General features: G+C 46.0%; 1 protein-coding gene across 1 annotated transcript in view; it reads right to left on the bottom strand.

Moving 5' to 3' along the window:
• The window catches only part of TRHDE (thyrotropin releasing hormone degrading enzyme), a 287,610-nt gene that overhangs the window by 47,864 nt on the left and 218,245 nt on the right, over positions 1-21,501 (bottom strand). The window contains exons 11-12 of the mRNA XM_054399685.1: positions 17,765-17,898; positions 17,614-17,669 (exon numbers count right to left, since the gene is read on the bottom strand). Of these exons, the coding sequence (XP_054255660.1) occupies positions 17,614-17,669; positions 17,765-17,898 (190 nt within the window). The remainder of the gene's footprint in view (positions 1-17,613; positions 17,670-17,764; positions 17,899-21,501) is intronic.

Here is a 21,501-nt window from a genome sequence, read left to right as displayed (position 1 = left end):
GTAGGTTTGTCATGCCTAAAGAAGCTGCTGGCAAACTGTGGTGAAAAGGGCAATATCACAGAATCACATTCAGGTTGGGAAAGCCCCTCAGGATCACCAAGGCCAATCCAGAGCCCTACTCTACAAGGCTCACCCCTAAACCACAGCCACAAGCACCACAGCCAAACCACCTTCAAACACAGCCAGGCTTGGGCACTCCACCACCTCCCTGCCCAGCACATTCCAGTCCCTGACCACTATTGCCCTCAAAAAACGTTTCCTACTGTCCAGTCTAAACCTACCCAGTGGCAGCTTGAGGCCGTTCCCTCTTCTTCTATCACTAATGACCTGGGAGAAGAGACTAGCACAAATATTCCATTTTTACAAGGGTAAAGGTGGAAAAAGACCTTTCAAAAGTTATATATATATATAGATATATAGAGATACAGATATAGATATAGGTATAGATAGAGACATAGGTATAGATATAGATATAGATTAGATATAGATATAGACATAGATATAGATAGACATAGATATAGAGATAGAGACATAGGTATAGATATAGATATAGACATAGGTATAGATACAGATATAGATATAGATAGAGACATAGATACAGATATAGACATAGGTATAGATATGGATATAGACAGGTATAGAGATCTAGATCTAGATCTAGATATAGATATAGATCTAGATCTAGATATAGATATAGATCTAGATATAGATATAGATATAGATATAGCAACTTACGATATTACATAATACTTCAAGCATCAAGCCTCAGCAAATACTGTTCTGCTTATGCTGAAGAAATGACCTAGGGTGGTTGTTGCTTCAGAGCAGAGAGGCAATCAACAAGCAGCAGCAGAAAGGACTCAAAGTGATAATGAAATATCCCTCACAGAATTCACACTGAAATTCTCAGAGCGATCGAAAATAATCTTTGCATTAAATGAGCTTTTAATGAGTCAGATAAAAGCAGCAGATCTAGATTATATTATGCAACATCAGTGTGTATTCAGCTGCATTCTGACCTTGATTTGTTCTTTACATTGAGCTGCTGAACTTATGGACAGATCCCAGCGCATTCGTTTTCCCCTTAGGGACAAAGTACCAAATGGTAGTGTAATTGCCAAGGGAAAATTATTGCTCTTTTCTGAATTATTTCTCTCATAAATCCAGCACCAGTCAAACAGACTCTGTCACCAAAACGACAGGGCTGCTGGAGAGTGATGAGAGTCCCCCATGCAAGTGCACCATAAATCCCTTAGTCCCACCACCCCACAAAGTCATTTCAAGTCATGTGTTTAAATCCAAATTAGCAAATCCAAGCTGGCAGTAAACTGGTCTGCGTTGTTGGAACAAGGGAAATGAGGTGATTTACTTGCTGCTGGCTTAAAACTCACCCTGCCTCATCTGCTTCTTATGAAATATGGAAAACACAATTAGCTTTTTGTCTGGAAAATTTGGAAGCAGGGGGAGAAATGTAGCTCTTCAGAATATGGACGTGCAGTACAGGGTAAAACTTCACCTCTGCCTCTCTGCACCTGCAAGATGTGAAGAACTACACCTCAGTTAATGGCCCAAACAGGGAGAGGACTGCAGGGGAATGGAGCAAAACTAGAAATGGGGAGATTCAGACTGGATGTTAGGAAGAAGTTCTTCCCCATGAGGGTGGTGAGACACTGGCACAGGTTGCCCAGAGAGGTGGTGGAAGCCTCATCCCTGGAGACAGACTTCTTAAGGCCAGGCTGGATGTGGTTGTGAGCAACCTGATCCAGTGTGAGGTGTCCCTGCCCAACCTGATGATCCTTGAGGTCCTTTCCAACCCTGACAATTCTATGGTTCTATGAAAATAAGTTGGGATTCTTATTCACTGATTCACTCTTTTACCTCCAAAGTGAAGTGTATAGATGAGAATAATCCACATTAAAATTCACATTTCTACTTTAGTTGTGTTTTTTCCCTAACACTCTTAATTTCTTGGACCTGCCATTTACTGGATCTACCAAGGATTGATGTGTCTACACAGCATGGGCAACGGCTGCAAATGAGAGAAGGGCAGATTTAGATTGGATATGAGGAACAAGTTATGCACCATGAGGCTGCTGGAACACTGGAACAGGTTGCCCAGAGAGATGGTTGAGGCTCCTTCCCTGGAGATATTCAAGGTGAGGCTGGACAGGGCTCTGGACAACCTGATCTCGTTGGGGATGTCCCTGCTGACTGCAGAGGGGGTTGGACTGGGTGACCTTTGGAGGTCCCATCTGGCCTGGACCATTCTATGTATTCAGGATATCCTTTCCCACAGCTCTCTAATGGTAGCTCTTTGGTAGCTCAGTGAAAAGAGGTATGCTGAACCCTGTCACATAAAAAAAGCTTTGATCAAGGCAAGCCATGTAACATGAAAATGACCTCTTTTGATCACAGGTTTCACCTTCAGACTGATGGCTGGCACTTGTGTTCAACAATGCACTCTGGAACAAGGAATGTTTCTCATAGAAAAATAAAAGGCAACCTTCCAAATAGGCTCTGAGATCTACAGTATCAAAGTATACATTGCCCTTGTGGCCAAGAAGGCCAATGGATCCTAGGGGGCAGCAAGAAAAGTGTGGCCAGCAGGGCTGGGGAGGTTCTGCTCCCCCTCTGCTCTGCCCTGCTGAGACCACAGCTGCAATCCTGTGTCCAGTTTGGGGCTCCCCAGTTGAAGAGAGACAGAGACCTGCTGGAGAGAGTCCAAGGGAGAGGCAGGAGGATGCTTAGGGGACTTGAGCATCTCCCCTGTGAAGAGAGACTGAGAGCCCTGGGGCTATTAGTCTGGAGAAGAGAAGACTGAGAGGGGATCTGATCAATATCTATCAATAGCTGAGGGGGGGAGGTCGGGAAGGAAGGGACAGGGACAGCCTCTGCTCACTTATGCCCTGGGATAAGACAAGGGGCAATGGATGGAAACTGCAGCACAGGAGGTTCCACCTCAACATGAGGAAGAACTTCTTCACTGGGAGGGTCCCAGAGCACTGGAGCAGGCTGCCCAGAGAGGTTGTGGAGTCTCCTTCTCTGGAGCCTTTCCAGCCCTGTCTGGATGTGTTCCTGTGTGACCTGTGCTGGATTCTATGGTCCTACACTTGCAGGGGGGTTGGACTTGAAGCTCTCCAGAGGTCCCTTCCAACCCCTAACATCCTGGGATCCTGTATCTACCTCATCCTCCACTCCCAGGGTTGGACTGACCAGACCAGATAAGACTCTACTTTTCTGAGAAATCCAGAGTGACTTCTTGGAGGCACTGTAATGGCTATGGACTTCCACCTGAACATGACAGGGATGCACATCCTCTGTTTGATAAATACTCCAGCAACATCTGGCTTACAAGCTCATTTTAAGCACTGAACTTAATCAGTGTTCAACCTCCCCAATACCAGAGTCTGACAGTTTTAAGTGAAGCCTGCTTACTGTTATTATGTTTTCTTACACACAAAATATTTGAGGACTCTTCAAGTGACATTCAACTCCACACAAGAGCAATTGAAGCACCTTACAAAGAATAGTTCCAATTCAGTGTAATTATCAGAGTATTGTGTGGCTGAAATAATCTTGCAGAGTTTTAGGGCTGCCACACAAGCAAAGGCTCACATTAATTTGAATTAATCACCACTGCTGAAAACAGAGAAAAACCTCAAATGTAAAACCCCTGGGTTTGCAAAAATGCTGCAAAAAAATCCTTCAAATTGAAGTTTAGTTTCAATTCTGCATATGAAAAATAAATAAAATTAAAAAAGAGTACTGCAAGATGAAAAATATTAATCTTGGTGCTGAAAACTAAGACCATGCAGTAAGTAAGGTGCAGCTAGTTCCTGATGCACCAAACTGGGGGTGGTGGCTGACACCCCTCAGGCTGTGCTGCCATCCAACCAGAGCTGGACAGGCTGAGAGCTGGCTGCAGGCAAACCTCATGAACTTCAATATGGACACATGCAGGGTCCTGCATCTGAGGAGGAATAACAGCAGGCACCAGGACAGGTTAGGGACTGCCCTGCTGGAAAGCAGATCCATGGAGAAAGACCTTGGAGTGCTGGTGGACAGCAAGTTCTGCATGGGACAGCAATGTGCCCTTGAGGGCAAGAGAGCCAATGGGATCCTGGGGTGCAGCAAGAAAAGTGTGGCCAGCAGGGCTGGGGAGGTTCTGCTCCCCCTCTGCCCTGCTGAGACCACAGCTGCAATCCTGTGTCCATTTTGGGGCTCCCCAGTTGAAGAGAGACAGAGACCTGCTGGAGAGAGTCCAAGGGAGAGGCAGGAGGATGCTTAGGGGACTTGAGCATCTCCCCTGGGAAGAGAGGCTGAGAGCCCTGGGGCTGTTTAGTCTGGAGAAGAGAAGGCTGAGAGGGGATCTGATCAATGTCTCTCAAGAGCTGAGGGCTTGGGGGTCAAGTGGAGGGGGCCAGGCTCTTTTGGGTGGTGCACAGCAATAAGCCAAGGACCAATGGAGACAAACTTGAACAGAGAAGGTTTCAGATCCACAGGAGGAGAAACTTCTTTCGAGTGAGGGTGACAGAGGCCTGGAGCAGGCTGCCCAGAGAGGTTGTGGAGTCTCCTTCTCTGGAGCCTTCCAATCCCACCTGGCTGCATTCCTGTGTGGACTCCCCTGGGTGCTGCTGCTCTGGCAGGGGGGTTGGACTGAATGATCTCTGGAAATCCCTTGCAACATCTAATGTTCTATGATTCTGTCTTCTATGATCATGCTTTATGTCATAATGAAACCCTGAGTTCTGAGGAGTCTGCCATTTACACATATAAAGAAGTTGAAATGTATTTCAGGAGCTAATAGATATCCATTTCAGAGGACACAGTTACTCAGAGGGTTTGTGGTTTTCTTCATGATGATTTTGTTGAGCAGGGTAGAATGAAACAGCTCTTCTGTTCCTTAAGTTGTTAGCAGGCAATAGGAGAGCATGTTGGAGCAAATTCAAAATGGAATTAATTTATTTTCCTGTAGAATACTTTTTCATCTCTCTTTCTCTCTTCTAATGTTTACAATTTGCATTGAAGTCACCCAAGTGAAATGTGTTTAAAAGCCAGAAACTTCACATAGAAAGCACAGAAGCCTGATCTTGAAAACACACACAGAGTTTGAACTTTGTGTGCCAGAATAGCTACAGAATTTTAGATTATTTCTGTAAAAGCAACTCTCTATCAACACATTTGTAACAGGAGGCTCTGAAATTCTCAGAAACTCTCACCTGCTCTCTTATCTCCGTTTTACAGAGAGTAAAAAAGACACAAGGGTGGAATGGAGAAAAACTAGAAATGGGTAGGTTCAGATTGAATGTTAGGAAGAAGTTCTTCCCCATGAGAGTGGTGAGACACTGGCAGAGGTTGCCCAGGGAGGTGGTGGAAGCCTCATCCCTGGAGGCTTTTTAAGACCAGGCTGGATGGGACTCTGGGCAACCTGATCCAGTGGAAAGTGTCTGTGCCCATGGCAGGGGAGTTGGAACTGATGATCCTTGAGGTCCTTTCCAACCCCAACAATTCTGTGACTCTCTTACCTACCTCCTGCACTCACCTTGGATCTACAGTGTCCCTTTTGTACCCACTGAAGAGTGCTCTCCAGCCTCTTCCCTGAGTCTTTGCAGGTTGCTCTGTCCTCTCTGATGCTCTTACAGCACTGGCACATCCCTGGGACGTGCTGTACAATTTGTTTTACTGCTCTTAGCTAGGCAACAGGATCAGATGCATGCATGATGCACACCACACAAGCAGAACTGATTTTTTTAGTGTGCTTACTGCCAAGGATCACTTGGATTCTCCTTGCAGGAACATATGCAAACGTTAGCTGCAATGTGCATCTCCACATAAAGCAGACAGCAAGGCTGTGGTATGTCACAGAGCATATGGACTGACACACAGCATATGGAATGAGTGACAGATACCTTAAAGTATCTGCAGCTTTATATTTTATCTAAACAACAAAATAAAGGCACAGCTGCTGTGGTCAACCCAGAGAGTATTTATGTCAAAGGAAATCCAGCAGCTCCTGCAGGAAGCTGTATCTAAATCAATTGCTGGTGAACTGTCACCAAAATTTGCCTGCCAGTGAGAGAGAGTTCCTGTGGCATCTGCTGCAATGGTGTAGAAGAGATTAAAATAGCAAATCTATACCACTATTAATCCAGCCTGATACAAACTGCCCATCTAATCCTCACTGCCTTAAGCCAGTCCTCAAAGGCACTCATCTACACACACACAGTCTGCCTCTGGGTTGAACCATCAGCAAATGCAATCAGGACTAATGATGCAGGATGGAGCTACACTGCAGTTCAGTCATTTAACTGGAGCCTATGTGGCTGTTTATGGAGACCCAAGCCAAACAGGGTCGATAACCCTGCCTCTGGCTGTTAGACTTGGGAAACAATTTGAAGTACATTAATTGGGCTAGATGAGAGCTTCTACCTTTGTTAACTGGGCTAGATGAGAACTTTTGTCACCTGCTTATTATCTAGCCCCAATATTTTCAATGGGCCCTCAAATGTCCTGGCTTTTCCTGACACTACACTGAGCAGGGCTGGAAGAATCACAAACAGGCATAACATGGAGAGCCAACCAGCCCAGAGACACTGGAATGCTTTAAATGCTATAATCAATGACAATTTAACCTCTGCAGAAGGGAAACAACAACAAAGGTGACTTCAACTCAACACATTAGTATTAGTTTTGCTATGCACATATTGGCTGAGGGAAGACCTCCTGGCTCTCTACAACTCCCTGAAAGGAGGTTGTGGAGAGGTTGGTGCTGGTCTCTTCTCCCAGGTCATTAGTGATAGAAGAAGAGGGAATGGCCTCAAGCTGCCACTGGGTAGCTTTAGACTGGACAGTAGGAAAGATTTTTTGAGGGCAAGAGTGGTGAGGGACTGGAATGTGGTGGGCAGGGAGGTGGTGGAGTGCCCAAGCCTGGCTGTGTTTGAAGGTGGTTTGGCTGTGGTGCTTGGGGCTGTGGTTTAGGGGTGAGCCTTGTAGAGTAGGGTTGTGGGTTGGCCTTGGTGATCCTGAGGGGCTTTTCCAACCTGAGTGTTTCTGTGATTCTGTGACACAGTTTTTCCATTATCCTAATATGATATATCCTAAGAAGATATTCCTGTGGAGCTTTCCTGACAATTGGTTTTGTTTGTGGAACAAGTACAGGTCTTATCTTTACTATAATTTAATAATTAGATTTGAAGGGAAAAAAAGAAAATAAAAGAAACAAAAAGTTCACCTAAATTATAATGGAGCAGCACCTTTTGGTTTGGTTTTGCTTTTTACAACCTGAATGTTTCTGTGATTCTGTGATATTTTGACTGGAATTCAGTAGCAATAATGTTGGGTTGGGTAGGACAGAGTATAAACCAGAGGCTTCCTCACAAGGGAACTCTCCAGCAATCAGGTCACTTACTCATTATAAAGGGGTAGTGCTGCCACAAGTAAGTGAATGGACTCTAAGATAACTTTTGCCTCAGGGGCAGTACTCCAGGAATTCACTTAAGGAATAAGGGCAGTGATGGCTTTGCTCAGCTGGCTTATTTTTCAAGGAAAAAAAATGTAAAGGTGTCCTAAAGCCATGAGTTTCCAGATCCTAAGGGATAAACTTGGTTAACTGAGACTTACTTTTAAAATTAACTTATCTTTTCAACTTGGTGAGAAGGTGATCTGGAGTAAGAATTAGCTTAATTGGCTATTTCACTTCTGGAATCAACCTTGGAGTCAAAGGCACCAGCTGCTGAAGAGGACTTTGTGCTGAGAGGGAACCTGGATTTATATACTGACAGAGAGCTCAGCACTGCCTTTCTCCTTACCCTTAGAGGTTGGGTTTCTAGAGTCAGCAGAACTCACAGCTTGGTAAGAAGCAAGCCAAGAACTGAAAAACAGCACAAAAATGATCACTCTGTCTGCACCAGGATCCTGCTTTGGGCTGGATGAATGAAATTCTGACAGACAAGAACTCTCAGGAAGGCCACCTGCAGTAGGAAGTCACTTAGTTCACAGATGATGATGAAGGTTGTTGATGTTATTGTTACTGATTTCTGCCATGGCTGCCTATAGTTGTGAAGTCCATGGGGGCAAGCTTGTCTGCTCTAAAATACCTCCTCACCCCTCCCCTAATCTCTGACAGGAAATGGACAGCACTCTTACATGTCCATCCATCACTGGAGCAGAAGAATCACTGGGGCAGAGGCTCACAGGATGTTAGGGGTTGGAAGGGACCTCTGGAGATCTTCCAGTCCAAACCCCCTGCCAGAGCAGGACCACAGAATCCAGCACAGGGCACACAGGAACACATCCAGACAGGGCTGGAAAGGCTCCAGAGAAGGAGACTCCACAACCTCTCTGGGAAGCCTGCTCCAGGGCTCTGTCACCCTCACAGTGAAGAAGTTCTTGTCCTCTTCAATTGCCCCTTGTCCTATCCCAGGGCACAGGTGAGCAGAGGCTGTCCCTGGCCCTTCCTTCCTGACCCCCAGCCCTCAGCTATTGACAGACATTGATCAGATCCCCTCTCAGTCTTCTCCTCTCCACACTAAACAGCCCCAGGGCTCTCAGCCTCTCCTCACCAGGCAGGGCTCCAGGCCCTTCAGCATCCTTGGAGCCCTCCCTTGGACTTTCTCCAGCAGATCCCTGTCCCTCTTGAACTGGGGAGCCCAGAACTGGATGCAATATTCCAGGTGGGGTCTCACCAGGGCAGAGTAGAGGGGGAGGAGAACCTCCCTGGCTCTGCTGGACACACTCCTCTCAATGCACCCCAGGACCCCATTGGCCTTCTTGGCCACCAGGGCACATTGCTGTCCCATGCAGAACTTGCTGCCCCCCAGCACTCCCACCTCCTTCTCCACAGAGCTGCTCTCCAGCAGATCCCCTCCCAACCTGTCCTGCTGCAGTTTATTCTTCCTTCCCAGATGCAGGACTCTGCACTCATCCTTGTTGGACCTCATTAGGATCCTCTCTGTCCAGCTCTCCGTCTGTCCAAGTCCCTGAATGGCCTCACAGCCTTCAGGTGTATCAGCCAAGCCTCCCAGCTTGGTTTCGTCAGCAAACTTGCTGAGCAGATTCTGTCCCCTCACCAATGTCATTGATGAAGATGTTGAACAGGTCTGTCCCCAGCACTGATCCCTGGGGGACTCCACCAGTTACAGCTCTCCAGCTGGCCTTGGCACCACTGACCACCAGTCTTTGGACTCTGTTGTGTGCCCAGTTCCTAATCCATCTCACTGTCTGCTCTTCTATCCCACACTTGCTGAGCTTACTCACTAGGATGGTATGGGAGACAGTGTCAAAAGCCTTACTAAGGGCAACGTAGGTTACATCCCCCTGGTCTCCCTGCAGCTACCCATTCAGTTATGGCATCATAGAATCCTATCAGGTTACTTAACACCTTCATGCTTTCTGATGCATCTAGTTAAGAAAAAGTTTCTGATACAGATCAAAGACTTGCTGCTAAGAGCTATGTCCAAACTACTGTCAAGTTTTATCTTTAGTCTTGGTTAATGTGTAACCAACCAGTGCAGTCTTGACACACACTGTGCAGTCACAGGCCCTATGACCCACCTGGAAGGGAACTGTCAGGAAACTATGAGTACCTGAAGAACTCCAGCACTATCTTTTCAACCACAGAACAGAAGACAACAGACTAATTGATAGCAAGACAATTTGCCAGCAGCAAACCCCCCCTGGTTTCCTGAGCAACTGGAATGCAAATCAAGCACCTGTCACCAGAACAAAGTGAGCTGAGTACAGTGCAGGCAGGTTCAAAGGAGACACACCTGAGGTTTCAAGCCACAAAACTGATGGAATCTTCCAGAACTGGAAGGAACAATAACTATTTTAGATGACAGCAGAACAGTATCTGCATTCTTATCTGATTCCATGCAAACCAGACCTATTTCTTTGACATAATATTGGATTAAGTTAACCAGTTCCAATGAGAGGAAGAGAGGAAGAAGATTTAGAGGCCAGAAAGAAAGCACTAGGGGTGAGATGATACTCTTGATGTTCAGAAGGTCATTCATCTCCTGCTGTGTGTTTAAGTAGCTCTGATAGCTCAGCTACATGTTTCTCTCCACTGACTGCCAGTGCTCTGCAAGGTGCCAAGCTCAGATTTACAGCTCTGCCTGTACATAAAGAAAAGGGCAGGAGAAGCTGACCACAGCACTCATGCTCTCAAGAAGCAGTGAGATCCTTGTTACTTCCTTAGGCACTTACTGGACTCCTAAGCAGTTTCAGCTTAGGGGAGAACTACAGTTTCGTGTGACCTCTTGGCTTCCTCTGTCACAGAGCACAGAATGGTTTGGGTTGGAAGAGACCTTAAAGATCCTCTGGTCCAACCCCCCTGCAGTCAGCAGGGACACCTGCAGCTAGAGCAGGCTGCTCAGAGCCCCAAATAACCTGACCTGGAATGGTTCCCAGGATGGAGCATCTACCACCTCTCTGGGCAACCTGGGACAGTGTCTCACCACCTTCAGGGTGACCACATCCCATTTACTACAACCAACATATTTCCAAACTGTGCTGAAATTCCACATAAAACACCTCCAAAAGAGAAAGTATCTTCAAGAGAGATTGCCAGGGTGCTCTTCTTGCTCAAGAATTTGGGGCAGGTATTTCTGTAAGCTACTGCCAAGGCTACAGCTCTCCTGCTCCTCGGGGTGTATGCCTGTCCTAGAGCTGAGGACAGAATTACACTCAAAAAAATGAAAAACAAACAAGCTTCTGAGGATTCAAGCACAGTGGGCAAGCTGCAGCTTTCTTTTATTGTTATTATCCAATTCAAAGCTGCTTGATTAATTCTATGGAACCAAGAAGAAAGCAGAGGGAATATATTTCCATACATAAAATGGGCAAAACTTTATGAAATTGAAGTTAAGAGATCCTAAAATATTCCTTGGCTGTATCAATTCATTTATGCTGTTTATTTTTTAGACATCATTATGCTGGACAATAAAAGGATAATACACATTTTTGAGGATTTAAATAAAACACACATTTTAAAATATTTAAAACTAAATTTACATTTAAAACCAAACCAAAAGGTGGTGCTCCAAAATAATTTAGATGAACTTTTTGCTTCTTTTATTTTCTTTCTTTTTTTTTTCTCCAAATCTAATTATTAAATTATAGTAAAGATAAGACCTGTACTTGTTCCACAAACAAAATCAATTGGCAGGAAGGCAACACAGAAATATCTTCTTAGGATATACCATAATAATGGCAAAACTGAGTCACACTATACAGAAACATTCAGGTTGGGAAAGCCCCTCAGGATCACCAAGTCCTACCCACAACCCTGCTCTACAAGGCTCACCCCTAAACCACAGCCCCAAGCACCACAGCCAAACCACCTTCAAACACAGCCAGGCTTGGGCACTCCACCACCTCCCTGCCCACCACATTCCAGTCCCTGACCACTCTTGCCCTCAAAAAATGGTTCCTTCTGTCCAGTCAAAACCTACCCAGTGGCAGCTTGAGGCCATTCCCTCTTCTTCTAGCACTAATGACCTGGGAGAAGAGACCAGCACCAACCTCTGCACAACCTCCTTTCAGGGAGTTGTAGAGAGCCAGGAGGTCTCCCCTCAGCCTCCTCTCTTTCAACTAACCATCCCCAGCTCCTTCAGTCTCTCTTCATCACATTTCTTCTCCAGGCCCTTCCCAGCTTCCTTGCCCTCCTGTGCCCTGGCTCCAGCCCCTCCACATCTCTCTTGGATTGAGGTGCCCCAAACTGGACACAACACTCCAGGTGTGGGCTGAGCAGAGCTGAGTCCCAGGGGACAATCCCCTCCCTGCTCCTGCTGGACACAGCATTGCTGATCCCAGCCAGGATGCCTTTGGCTTTCTTGGCCCCCTGGGCACACTGCTGGCTCCTCTTCAGCTGCTTGTCCATCAGCAGCCCCAGCTCCCTTTCTGCCAGCAGTTTTCCAGCCACACTGCCCCAAGCTTGGGGTTGTTGTGATCCAAGAGCAGAACCTGGCATTTGGCCTTGTTGCAGTTCCTCCTGGTAATGCTGGCCATGGATCCAATCTATCCAAGTCCCTCTGCAGAGCCTCCCTGCCCTGCTGCAGATCAACACTGTCACCTCACTTGGTGTCATCTGCAAGCTTACTGCTGACACACTCTGGGTCTTCATCAAGGTCATCAAAAAAAGATGTGAAACAGAATTGGTCCCAACACTGAGCCCTGAGGAACACCACCTGTGCCCCAGCCTGCAGCTGGATTTAACTCCACTGGGCACCACTCTTGAGGCTTGTTTGCCCAGCCAGTGCTTTACCCAGCAGAGCATTTCTCAGCCAAGCCACGAGCAGCCAGTTTGTCCCCAGGAATTCTGTGGGGAACAGTGTCCAAGGCTTTTCCAAAGTCTAGGTAGGCAACATCCACAGCCTTTCCCACATCCAATAGTCCAACCCTTGTGGTGTGGAATGGACATTGGCTGTATCATGTGCAACACACCAGGGAGTACTTGGTAAGTTTCTAAGCAGGATGAATTGTTCTGAAGAAACACAGCCAGTAAAAGGAACTGGTAGTATAGAAATTGGTTTTAAAAGGACCTGCATGAATCTAAGAAATGATGTTTTCATTTTTCTACCAATTTATCACCAAAATGATAGCAAGGGATTAAAATAAAAATCTGCATTGCACAGTTCTCTCTCTCAAAATGTGAATGTTTATAGCTCTGGGTAATAAAATAACACATCAGTGCAACTAGAGACCAGAACTGAGGACTTGAATTACCCATAAAGACATTCAGCCTTCTCAGAAGTCAGCTCCAGACTACCAATTACTACCTCTGTGCCTGGTCAGTGAGGTTATTCCCCTTCCCTCATGTCACAGCCTGAGACAATCCCATGTGTTTACTCCTCCCATCATGTAACATGATGCGGGCAGGAAGGGGCTCACCCTGCACACCGAGGGCCAGATCAGCACCGCACCCCTGAGGCTGCTAACAGCCAAACCCCAGCTCTGCCCCAGGCACAGCCAAGACACCTTCTGCACTGCACCTCACAGCCAAGGGAGGGAAAGCTCAGCTGCTTTGAGGCTGATGACTGCCTTGTGAACACCGAGTTGTGGAGGAAGTTGAGAGTCTGTGTGATTTTGGTAGCCCTCAGAGCTTGTTTTGGGAACACTGCTGCTCCAACACATGGGGCACCTGACACAGCAGGGGTAGCCGTGCTGCACTGCAAAGCAGTGTGCAAATCCCCATTGCTTGTCCCAGCAAGAGCTCTTCCATCAGCCCAAAACTCAGGTGCTCTACCACAAAGGCCTGCCCCCAGCACACTACTCTTCTAACAGACTTATAATGGCTCTCTAGTTCTCACAATAAAGGGATATGAGGATGAGCAGAGGGCTGGAGCTCCTCTCCTGTGAGGACAGACTGAGAGAGTTAGGGTGGTTCAGTCTGGAGAAGAGAAGGCTTTGAGGAGACCTTCTTGTGGCCTTCCAGTATCTGAAGAGGGCTACAAGAAAGCTGGGGAGGGACTTTTTAGGGTAGCAGGGAGTGATAGGATTGGGGGGAATGGAGCAAAACTAGAAGTGGGTAGATTCATATTGGATGTTAGGAAGAAATTCTTCCCCATGAGGGTGGTGAGACACTGGCAGAGGTTGCCCAGGGAGGTGGTGGAAGCCTCATCCCTGGAGGTTCTTAAGGCCAGGCTGGATGTGGCTGTGAGCAACCTGCTGTAGTGTGAGGTGTCCCTGCCCATGGCAGGGGGGTTGGAACTGGCTGATCCTTGAGGTCCCTTCCAGCCCTGACAATTCTGTGATTCTGTGAACAGAGCAAGGATTAGCTTTACTCCTGGTCTTTGTCTGGGAGAGGGGAAGTGAAAACAAACCAAATATTTTACCAAATTCTGCTTAAGGAAAAGGTACCACAGAGTCAGCTAGCCAATCAGACTCAGGTCAGCATCACTGTAAGCTTGAGGGATTTTCAGTAGGAAAGATATTAGACAAATAAAGAAAAAAACACACAAATGCACACAAAAGTCTAGCCTACATGGGAAGTTTTCCCATGCCCACACATCTTACTGCTGTTCTGGACACACACAAATCTGCAATACTTCCTCCACCTAAACTCACTTGTGGGACAACACACCCAAGGTAAGAGAATCACAGAACAGAATCACAAAATCTTTTTGCTTGTAAAAGACCTTTGAGATCAATAAGTACAACTGTTAACCCAAGTGACCACTAAAGCATAGACCTCAGCACCACATTTCCATGGCTTTTAAACACCAGGGATGGTGACTCTATCACTTCCCTGAGCAGTCTGTTCCAGGGCTTTGCACCCTTTCAGTGAAGAAATTTTTCCCCACATCCAACCTGGCCCTCCCCTGGCCCAACGTGAGGCTGCTTCCTCTTGTTCTATCACTAATACGATGGAGAGGAGTCTGTGCTGAGGTTTTAAAGAAACAGGAATCCAGCTGCAAATCACTCTTGGAAGAGTATTTCCTCATAAATGATATCTAGGTATCAGCATATGTCTACACTGTAAACATTTAGCTCAGCTGCTTTTTTCCCACAGCACAGGAGTGGCAAACTCAGCAGCAACCCTCTGCAGCTCATCATTATAGAAAGAAAGTCAAGGTTTTACAGTGTGAAATCTTGCAAAAGCCTTCACAGAGCTCTACCACCATAAAGCTGATTTGGCAAGCAAGTGGTGAATGCTTTACTTATCTAATCTCTGCATATTTGTTAGACAGACTAAACTGCTTGGCCAGATGATGCAGGATGAGCTTCTAATCAAGACCTTTCCTTTATGCTTCATGAACAAGAATGGCCAGCCCCAAAGAGTTGTGCTGGAGTTAGATCCAGTTGGCAACCAGTTACAAGTGGTGCTCCCCAGGGCTCAAAGCTGGACTCAGTGGGTCCAGCTCTATTTAACATCTTTATCAATGATTTGGATGAGGGGATTGAGTGCACCCTCTGTACATCTTGCAGATGACAAGTTGGATGGGCATGTCAACCTGTTGGGGGGCAAGAGGGCTCTACAGAGGGATCTGAACAGGCTGGATAAATGGGCTGAGGCTATCAGGGTGAGATCCAACAAGGTCAACTGTTGAGTGCTGCACAACAACCCCAAGTAATGTTACAGACTTGGGCAAGAGTGGCTGGAGAGCTGCCAGGCAGAGAAGACCCTGGGGGTGCTGACTGACAGCTGGCTGAACCTGAGCCAGCAGTGTGCTCAGATGGCCAAGAAGGTGGCCAACAGATTCCTGACTTGCATCAGGAGTAATGTGGCCAGCAGGTCTAGAGACATGATTGTCCCCCTCTACTTGGATGCCACATCTCAAATACTGAGTTCAGTTTTGGGCCCCTCACCACAAGAAGGACTTTGAGGTGCTGGAGCATGTCCAGAGAAGGGCAGCCAGGCTGGTGAAGGGCTTTGAACACAAGTCTTGTGAGGAATGGCTAAATCAACTGGAGTGGTTTAGTCTGGAGAAGAGGAGGCTGAGGGGAGTCCTCCCTGCCCTCTGCAACTACCTCAAAGGAGGCTGGAAGGACACCAGTGTTAGTATCTCCTCACATGCACAAGAGGAAAGGGCCTCCAGGTGTGCCAGGGCATGGTCAGGTTGAATATCAGGACAGACTTCTTTACAGGAAGGGTTATCAGGCATTGGAACAGGCTGCCCAGGGAAGCTGGGGACTCACTCATGGAGGTGGATGTGGTGCTTAGGGACATGGTTCAGAGGCAGTGACTCTAAGTGATCTCAAAGGTCTCTTCCTCAACAGTTCTATGGTTCTAAGATGTCCTAGAAGACTGGCTCAGTAGTGACTTGACAGAAAGACATTCAACTCCAAGACTAAGCTTCAGGAACAGCTTTAATCCCTGTGCAGCCTTTCAGAGAAGTGTAGTCACACCTGCCTGCAGTCAGCACCTGGAGGGAGGAGGAAGCATGGCACTGATGCTGCTTAACTGCACACTAATCCTCTGAGGGGTCAAACCCAAACACAACTGGAACAGGCTGCTCCTTTACTGAACATTCAGTAGCTCTGCCAACAGCCCAGGCATTCCAGAATGCTCTGCAATATCCTGCTAGCCAGAGACTACATAGATCACGGGCCACTGAAGTCTGAAGTGCTGACCTGTTTCTAGTCCTTGACTGTTGCCAATGGGAAGATGCTGCAAAGCAAGCAGGAAGGGCAATGCAAATCCAAATGGCTGCTCCTTCTCCCTCCATGAGGCTGCCTCCCCAACTAGATCTCTGGACTGTCACTGGCTCTCTACAACTGCCTGAAAGGAGGTTGTGGAGAGGTTGGTGCTGGTCTCTTCTTACAAGTAATTAGTGATAGATGAAGAGGGAATGGCCTCAAGCTGCCACTCGGTACGTTTAGACTGGAGAGTAGGAAACTTTTTTTCATGACAAGAGTGGTCAGGGACTGGAATGTGCTGGGCAGGGAGGTGGTGGAGTCCCCAAGCCTGGCTGTGTTTGAAGGTGGTTTGGCTGTGGTGCTTGGGGCTGTGGTTTAGGGGTGAGCCTTGTAGAGTAGGGTTGTGGGTTGGCCTCGGTGATCCTGAGGGGCTTTTCCAGCCTGAATGTTTCTGTGATTCTGTAAGGGTTTATCACTAATTTATGCCATCTGGTCAGCACAGGGCTTCAGCAGGAGTAAATTGCCAAGGCATATAGCTGTGTTTTGCTGCAGTGCTGCTGGAACACCACTGAGCCATGATTTCTCCATGACAATCTCAAACACCTCCAGTGACTGTCTGCAGTGAAACATACCTCAGTACTGCTGGTTCTTGCAACCCCCTGCTCAGATATGGCCAGAAATGCCCCAGCAAACACGAAACCAACAGTATCAGAAACTCATTCCATGCTGCCTTTGACATTGCAGTGTTTTACTGGGGCAATGTTCCCAAGTGACTCAAGAATTAAACACTTTGAAATGTTCCTCCACTTTCCTCTTTTTTTACACTTTCATTACCAGCACTGGACTTCCAATTGGGAACAATTCCACAGGCTCAATGAGGAGAGAAAGCGTTACCTGACCACCACTATATGCCTGTACACGTTAACTCTGATCATAAGTGAGCCACCAAAGGTTGTATAAATTCCAGAAATTATCAACAGAACTAGGCTTTTTTCATGCTATGTGAAAAGTGGCATGCAGAGAAAGGGTCTGCTTTAGCAGACTACAAGAAAAAAAAAATATATATATATTGGGAAAATGATACAACAGCACAAGTCAGGGGGAAAAAATTTAGTGAAGCTTGAAGGTGCCTCCCGTCACAAATTAAACACAGTACAAGGGTCAGGTATAACGAAAAAGAAGAGGTTGGGCATTAGGGGGAAACTGCTGAAAAAAGCCTCATTCATGAGAGAAAGAGGCAAAAAGAGATTTTTTTTCTTTTAATCTCCAAAATGTTATATTGAACTTCCTGCAAAATTGATCAGACCTCTCCAGACTGGGGAATACCCTGTGGCAATTATTGATCAGGAGCAGGGAACGCGCTACAGACCCATGGTAATATGCCATATGGAAAAGGGGAAAAAGGGAAGGAAAAAGAACTAAAGTGTATTTAAAATACATTTAACTTCAAAACACACTCAACTGCTGCCTTCCAGATTGGATGAGTTATTGCAGCAGTGTGCATGAGCACAGATTATCTGCAGGAAAACGTACCTTGCCAGGTTGAACGCATCATCGATCAAGCCTGCTCGATTACTGACTGAGATAACCTGTGTGGGGGAGCAAGCACAGAAAGGAAACCATTTAGGGGGTGAAACGGTGAAGGTTCACCAATCAAAGCAGATTTTAGGGATGAGGAGCTTACCTCGTGGTTCCTGGTTAGCTGATTAATTAGCAGCCTCCAATTCCTGACATCGTAGTTAACTCTGAAGTAGCCAGTCTGGTTGATGTTCCCCAGCAACCAATCTGCCTCTTCCAGAGCAGCAATCCTGTGGTGCTCTGGAAACAAAGAACAAGACAGGAAGGGCACTTGGGTTTTAATTTTAAAACACTGAAGACATAGCTGTTAAGTTCTCTCCTTCTTTAAATATCCATGAAGGCCAGAAAATCAATTCCAAGACTAACCAAAACATTGCACTCGATTAATAATCATTTCCTTTATCTGTTCTAATGCAGGGAGACACCAGCTGACATTCCTGTGGGGTACCTTTCACCCACACACAACTCCAGAGCTCGCTGTTGTTCTGGCAAATACCATTCACTATTTTAAGTATAAGGTACCTATTTTAAATACCTATTTTAAGTACTTATTTTAAGTATGAGGTACCTATCTTAGGTAGCTGTGTTCAGTATAAGGTACCTATTTTAAGTATAAGTACCTATTTTAAGTATGAGATACCTATCTTAAGTATAAGATACCTATTTAAGTACCTATTTTACCTTAAAATAGGTGCTTATCATAGTATTTCACAGTAGTATCACAGTATACTGTGATACCGTGACATTTTAAGCACCTATTTTAAGTACAAGGTACCTATTTTAAGTAAAAGTACCTATTTTAAGTATGTATTTTAAGTATAAGGTACCTATCTTAAACTTGTTGTGGCCTTCCAGTATCTCAAGGGGGCTACAAGAAAGCTGGTGAGCGACTTTTTAGGATCTCAGGGAGTGACAGGACTAGGGGGAATGGAACAAAGCTGGAAGTGGGGAGATTCAGGCTGGATGTGGGGAAGAAGTTCTTCCCCATGAGAGTGGTGAGAGCCTGGAATGGGTTGTCCAGGGAGGTGGTTGAGGCCCCATCCCTGGAGGTGTTTAAGGCCAGGCTGGATGAGGCTCTGGCCAGCCTGATCTAGTGTGAGGTGTCCCTGCCCATGGCAGGGGGGTTGGAACTGGATGATCCTTGAGGTCCCTTCCAACCCTGACTGATTCTAGGATTCTATGATTAAGAACCTATTTTAAGTATAAGGTACCTGCTTTCAAATCTGGTCCCTTGATTCTAGCCATGCTAAAAGAGTTTTCTACAACCATAACTCAAATAATTCAATGGACATCCTACAGAGAGAAAACCTAAACCAACAGTTAAAAAAGAACCAGGGAAAAATCTTCAGGGTTTCTACCTATAGTTGGTGAAGCTTTTTACATGGCATTTTAGATTCAACTCTTTTCAGTTGTACAGCTTACAGCTACTAACCAGTGAGAGGCTCCCCTTTAGAGCTAGAAACATTAAGCTGGTATCAACAAAGCAGCTCTTCCTCTTTCCTCTCCTTTTAAGCAATCACTTTTGGCAGACAGTCTAAATTGATTCTGATATTTGTACAGTCAGGCAGTCCACAACTATGCAGGACTAGGGATTTAAACAAAAAGAAAGCCTCCCTGAACTCAGAACATATACTCAGAATCAGAGAATTGCTTCAGACAGAAAAGACCTCTAAGGCCATTGAAGCCAACAGCCAACCTACCACCACCACCACAGCCATTACAGAAGCACAGAATCAGCCAGGTTGGAAGAGACCTCCAAGATTATCAAGTCCAATCAATCACCCAACTCTATCTAATCAACTAAGCCATGCCCTGAAGTGCCATGGCCACAGGTTTCTGGAACCCCTCCAGGGATGTTGACTCCCCCACCTCCCTGAGCAGCCTGTTCCAATCCCTGACCATTCTTTCTGTAAAGAATTTTTTCCTAATGTCCAATCCAAACCTTCCCTGGCACAGTTTCAGGCCATTTCTTCTCATCCTATGACCTGATATTAGTGGGGGATTACTGATGGGGGACCTGATACTAATGACAGGGGGAAGAGACTGACCCCCACCTCACTCCTTTCAGGTAGTTGTAGAGGGCATGAGGTCTCCCCTCAGCCTCCTCTTCTCCAGACTAAACAACCCCAGTTTCTTTGGCCATTCCCCATCAGACTTGTTCTCTAGACCATTCCCCAACCTTGTTGCCCTTCTCTGGACATGCTCCAGCACCTGAACATCTTTCTTGTAGTAAGGAGCCCATCAGTGAGCACAGTGTTCAAGGTGCAGCCTCACCAGACCACAATTACTTCGCCACTCCTGCTGGCTGCACTGTTCCCCACGCTGACCAGGATGCTCTTGACCTCCTTGGCCAGCTGAGCACACTGCTGGCTCCTGTTCAGATGGCTCTCAAACAGCACCCCCAGGCCCTTTTCCTCCAGACAACTTCCCAGCCACTCTGTCCCAGGCCTGTAGCACTGCATAGGGTCTGTGGATTTTCAGTATAAAGAATCTCATCATGGAATGAAGCCTCAGACACCAATGTGCCTTGAAGAAGCCTTCAATCTAATAAACTCTTCTGACTAAACTTATTGTGAGCCACAACTGATTGAAAATTCAGCCAATTGTTTTTTCCTACTCTAACAAAATCCCTTGCACACTGCTGACCAAAGGAGCAGTCTTCTCAGGCAGTTTTTAAAATAACAAAGAAATACATAAAATTCCATTAGGGAATTGTTTCGTGTGCTTGAAGTCCCTGAAAGTAATGAATGGGGAAAAAAAAAAGTTAACAACATGGCCTTAACAATTCACACAGACTACCTAGCAGCCAGACTTAGTGAAGAAATGCCTTTTAGCCTTACTTGTGAAAAAAAAAAAAAAGAAGTAATTTTTGAGGCAATAGTAGATGACTAAGACTAGAGATAAAAGTTATGCTCCTCCAGTGACAAATATCTCCAGCAAACATCCTAATAATTATCATTTTAAGGTGCAAAAAATACAAAGATCAGCAAGGCTCTAATCCTAAAACCACCTAATTATTTGCTTAAGTTCATTGAGTTGCATTAGGCACACAAATTCAGACAAAAAGCTGCAGGATTAAAAAAGAAAAGTCCTCTTCTTGCCCAGGTGGTTCTGACTACATTAAAATCTCTTTAAAAATATTTTTTTTTAGAAATACCATGCCCAGAATAACTCAGTTGCTGCCTATTTGATTGTTACTGCTCCTTTAGGAATTGTCTGTTCAGTTCAGTTCAATCAGATATAAGCAGTGGAGAAAAACAAACAGTAACCCCCGGGTTTAGTTAAACTATTGATTGCATCCACTTAGTTATCTCTGATGGATCATCAACTAGCCATCCTCCCTAGGAGCCAATAGAGCCTTCAGAAATGGGCATAAGTGAGCAAAGCAGCATTAAGCCTTAGAACTGTGTGGGTTCTCCAGGCACTCACACTGCCAGAGCACCTAAGCTGCTTTTGCCAGGCAGTCTGATTCGGAACAGAGATTTAACATTGTGTGTCCTCCTCTCCACAGTGGTCTGTCTGGTCAACAAGGGACTACACAGCTCAGTCATGAGCAAACTCCTTAGGCTGCTATGCTGAAGTTGGTCCTCTGCTTAAATCCTGTTTTCACTGGGCCTGAAGTCAGCATCACTCTGTTTCTCCAGCCTGCTAACAGAAGACTTACAAATCCAGGTCCTGTATAAATCACCAAACCTCATACAAAGAGCAACATCACTGTAGAAACACAGCCACAGACTGCAACAATTTGCAGCACCATAATACAGGCACTTTCTTTGAGCAGGTTGGGGATGAAATCTCTGCTGTAAAACATGGAGAGGAGGAATTTGGAACTGGATCTAACCC

The sequence above is a fragment of the Indicator indicator genome, chromosome 3, assembly GCF_027791375.1.
Source record: "Indicator indicator isolate 239-I01 chromosome 3, UM_Iind_1.1, whole genome shotgun sequence".
NCBI lineage: Eukaryota > Metazoa > Chordata > Aves > Piciformes > Indicatoridae > Indicator > Indicator indicator.
This window is presented reverse-complemented; position numbering and strand designations above follow the sequence as displayed.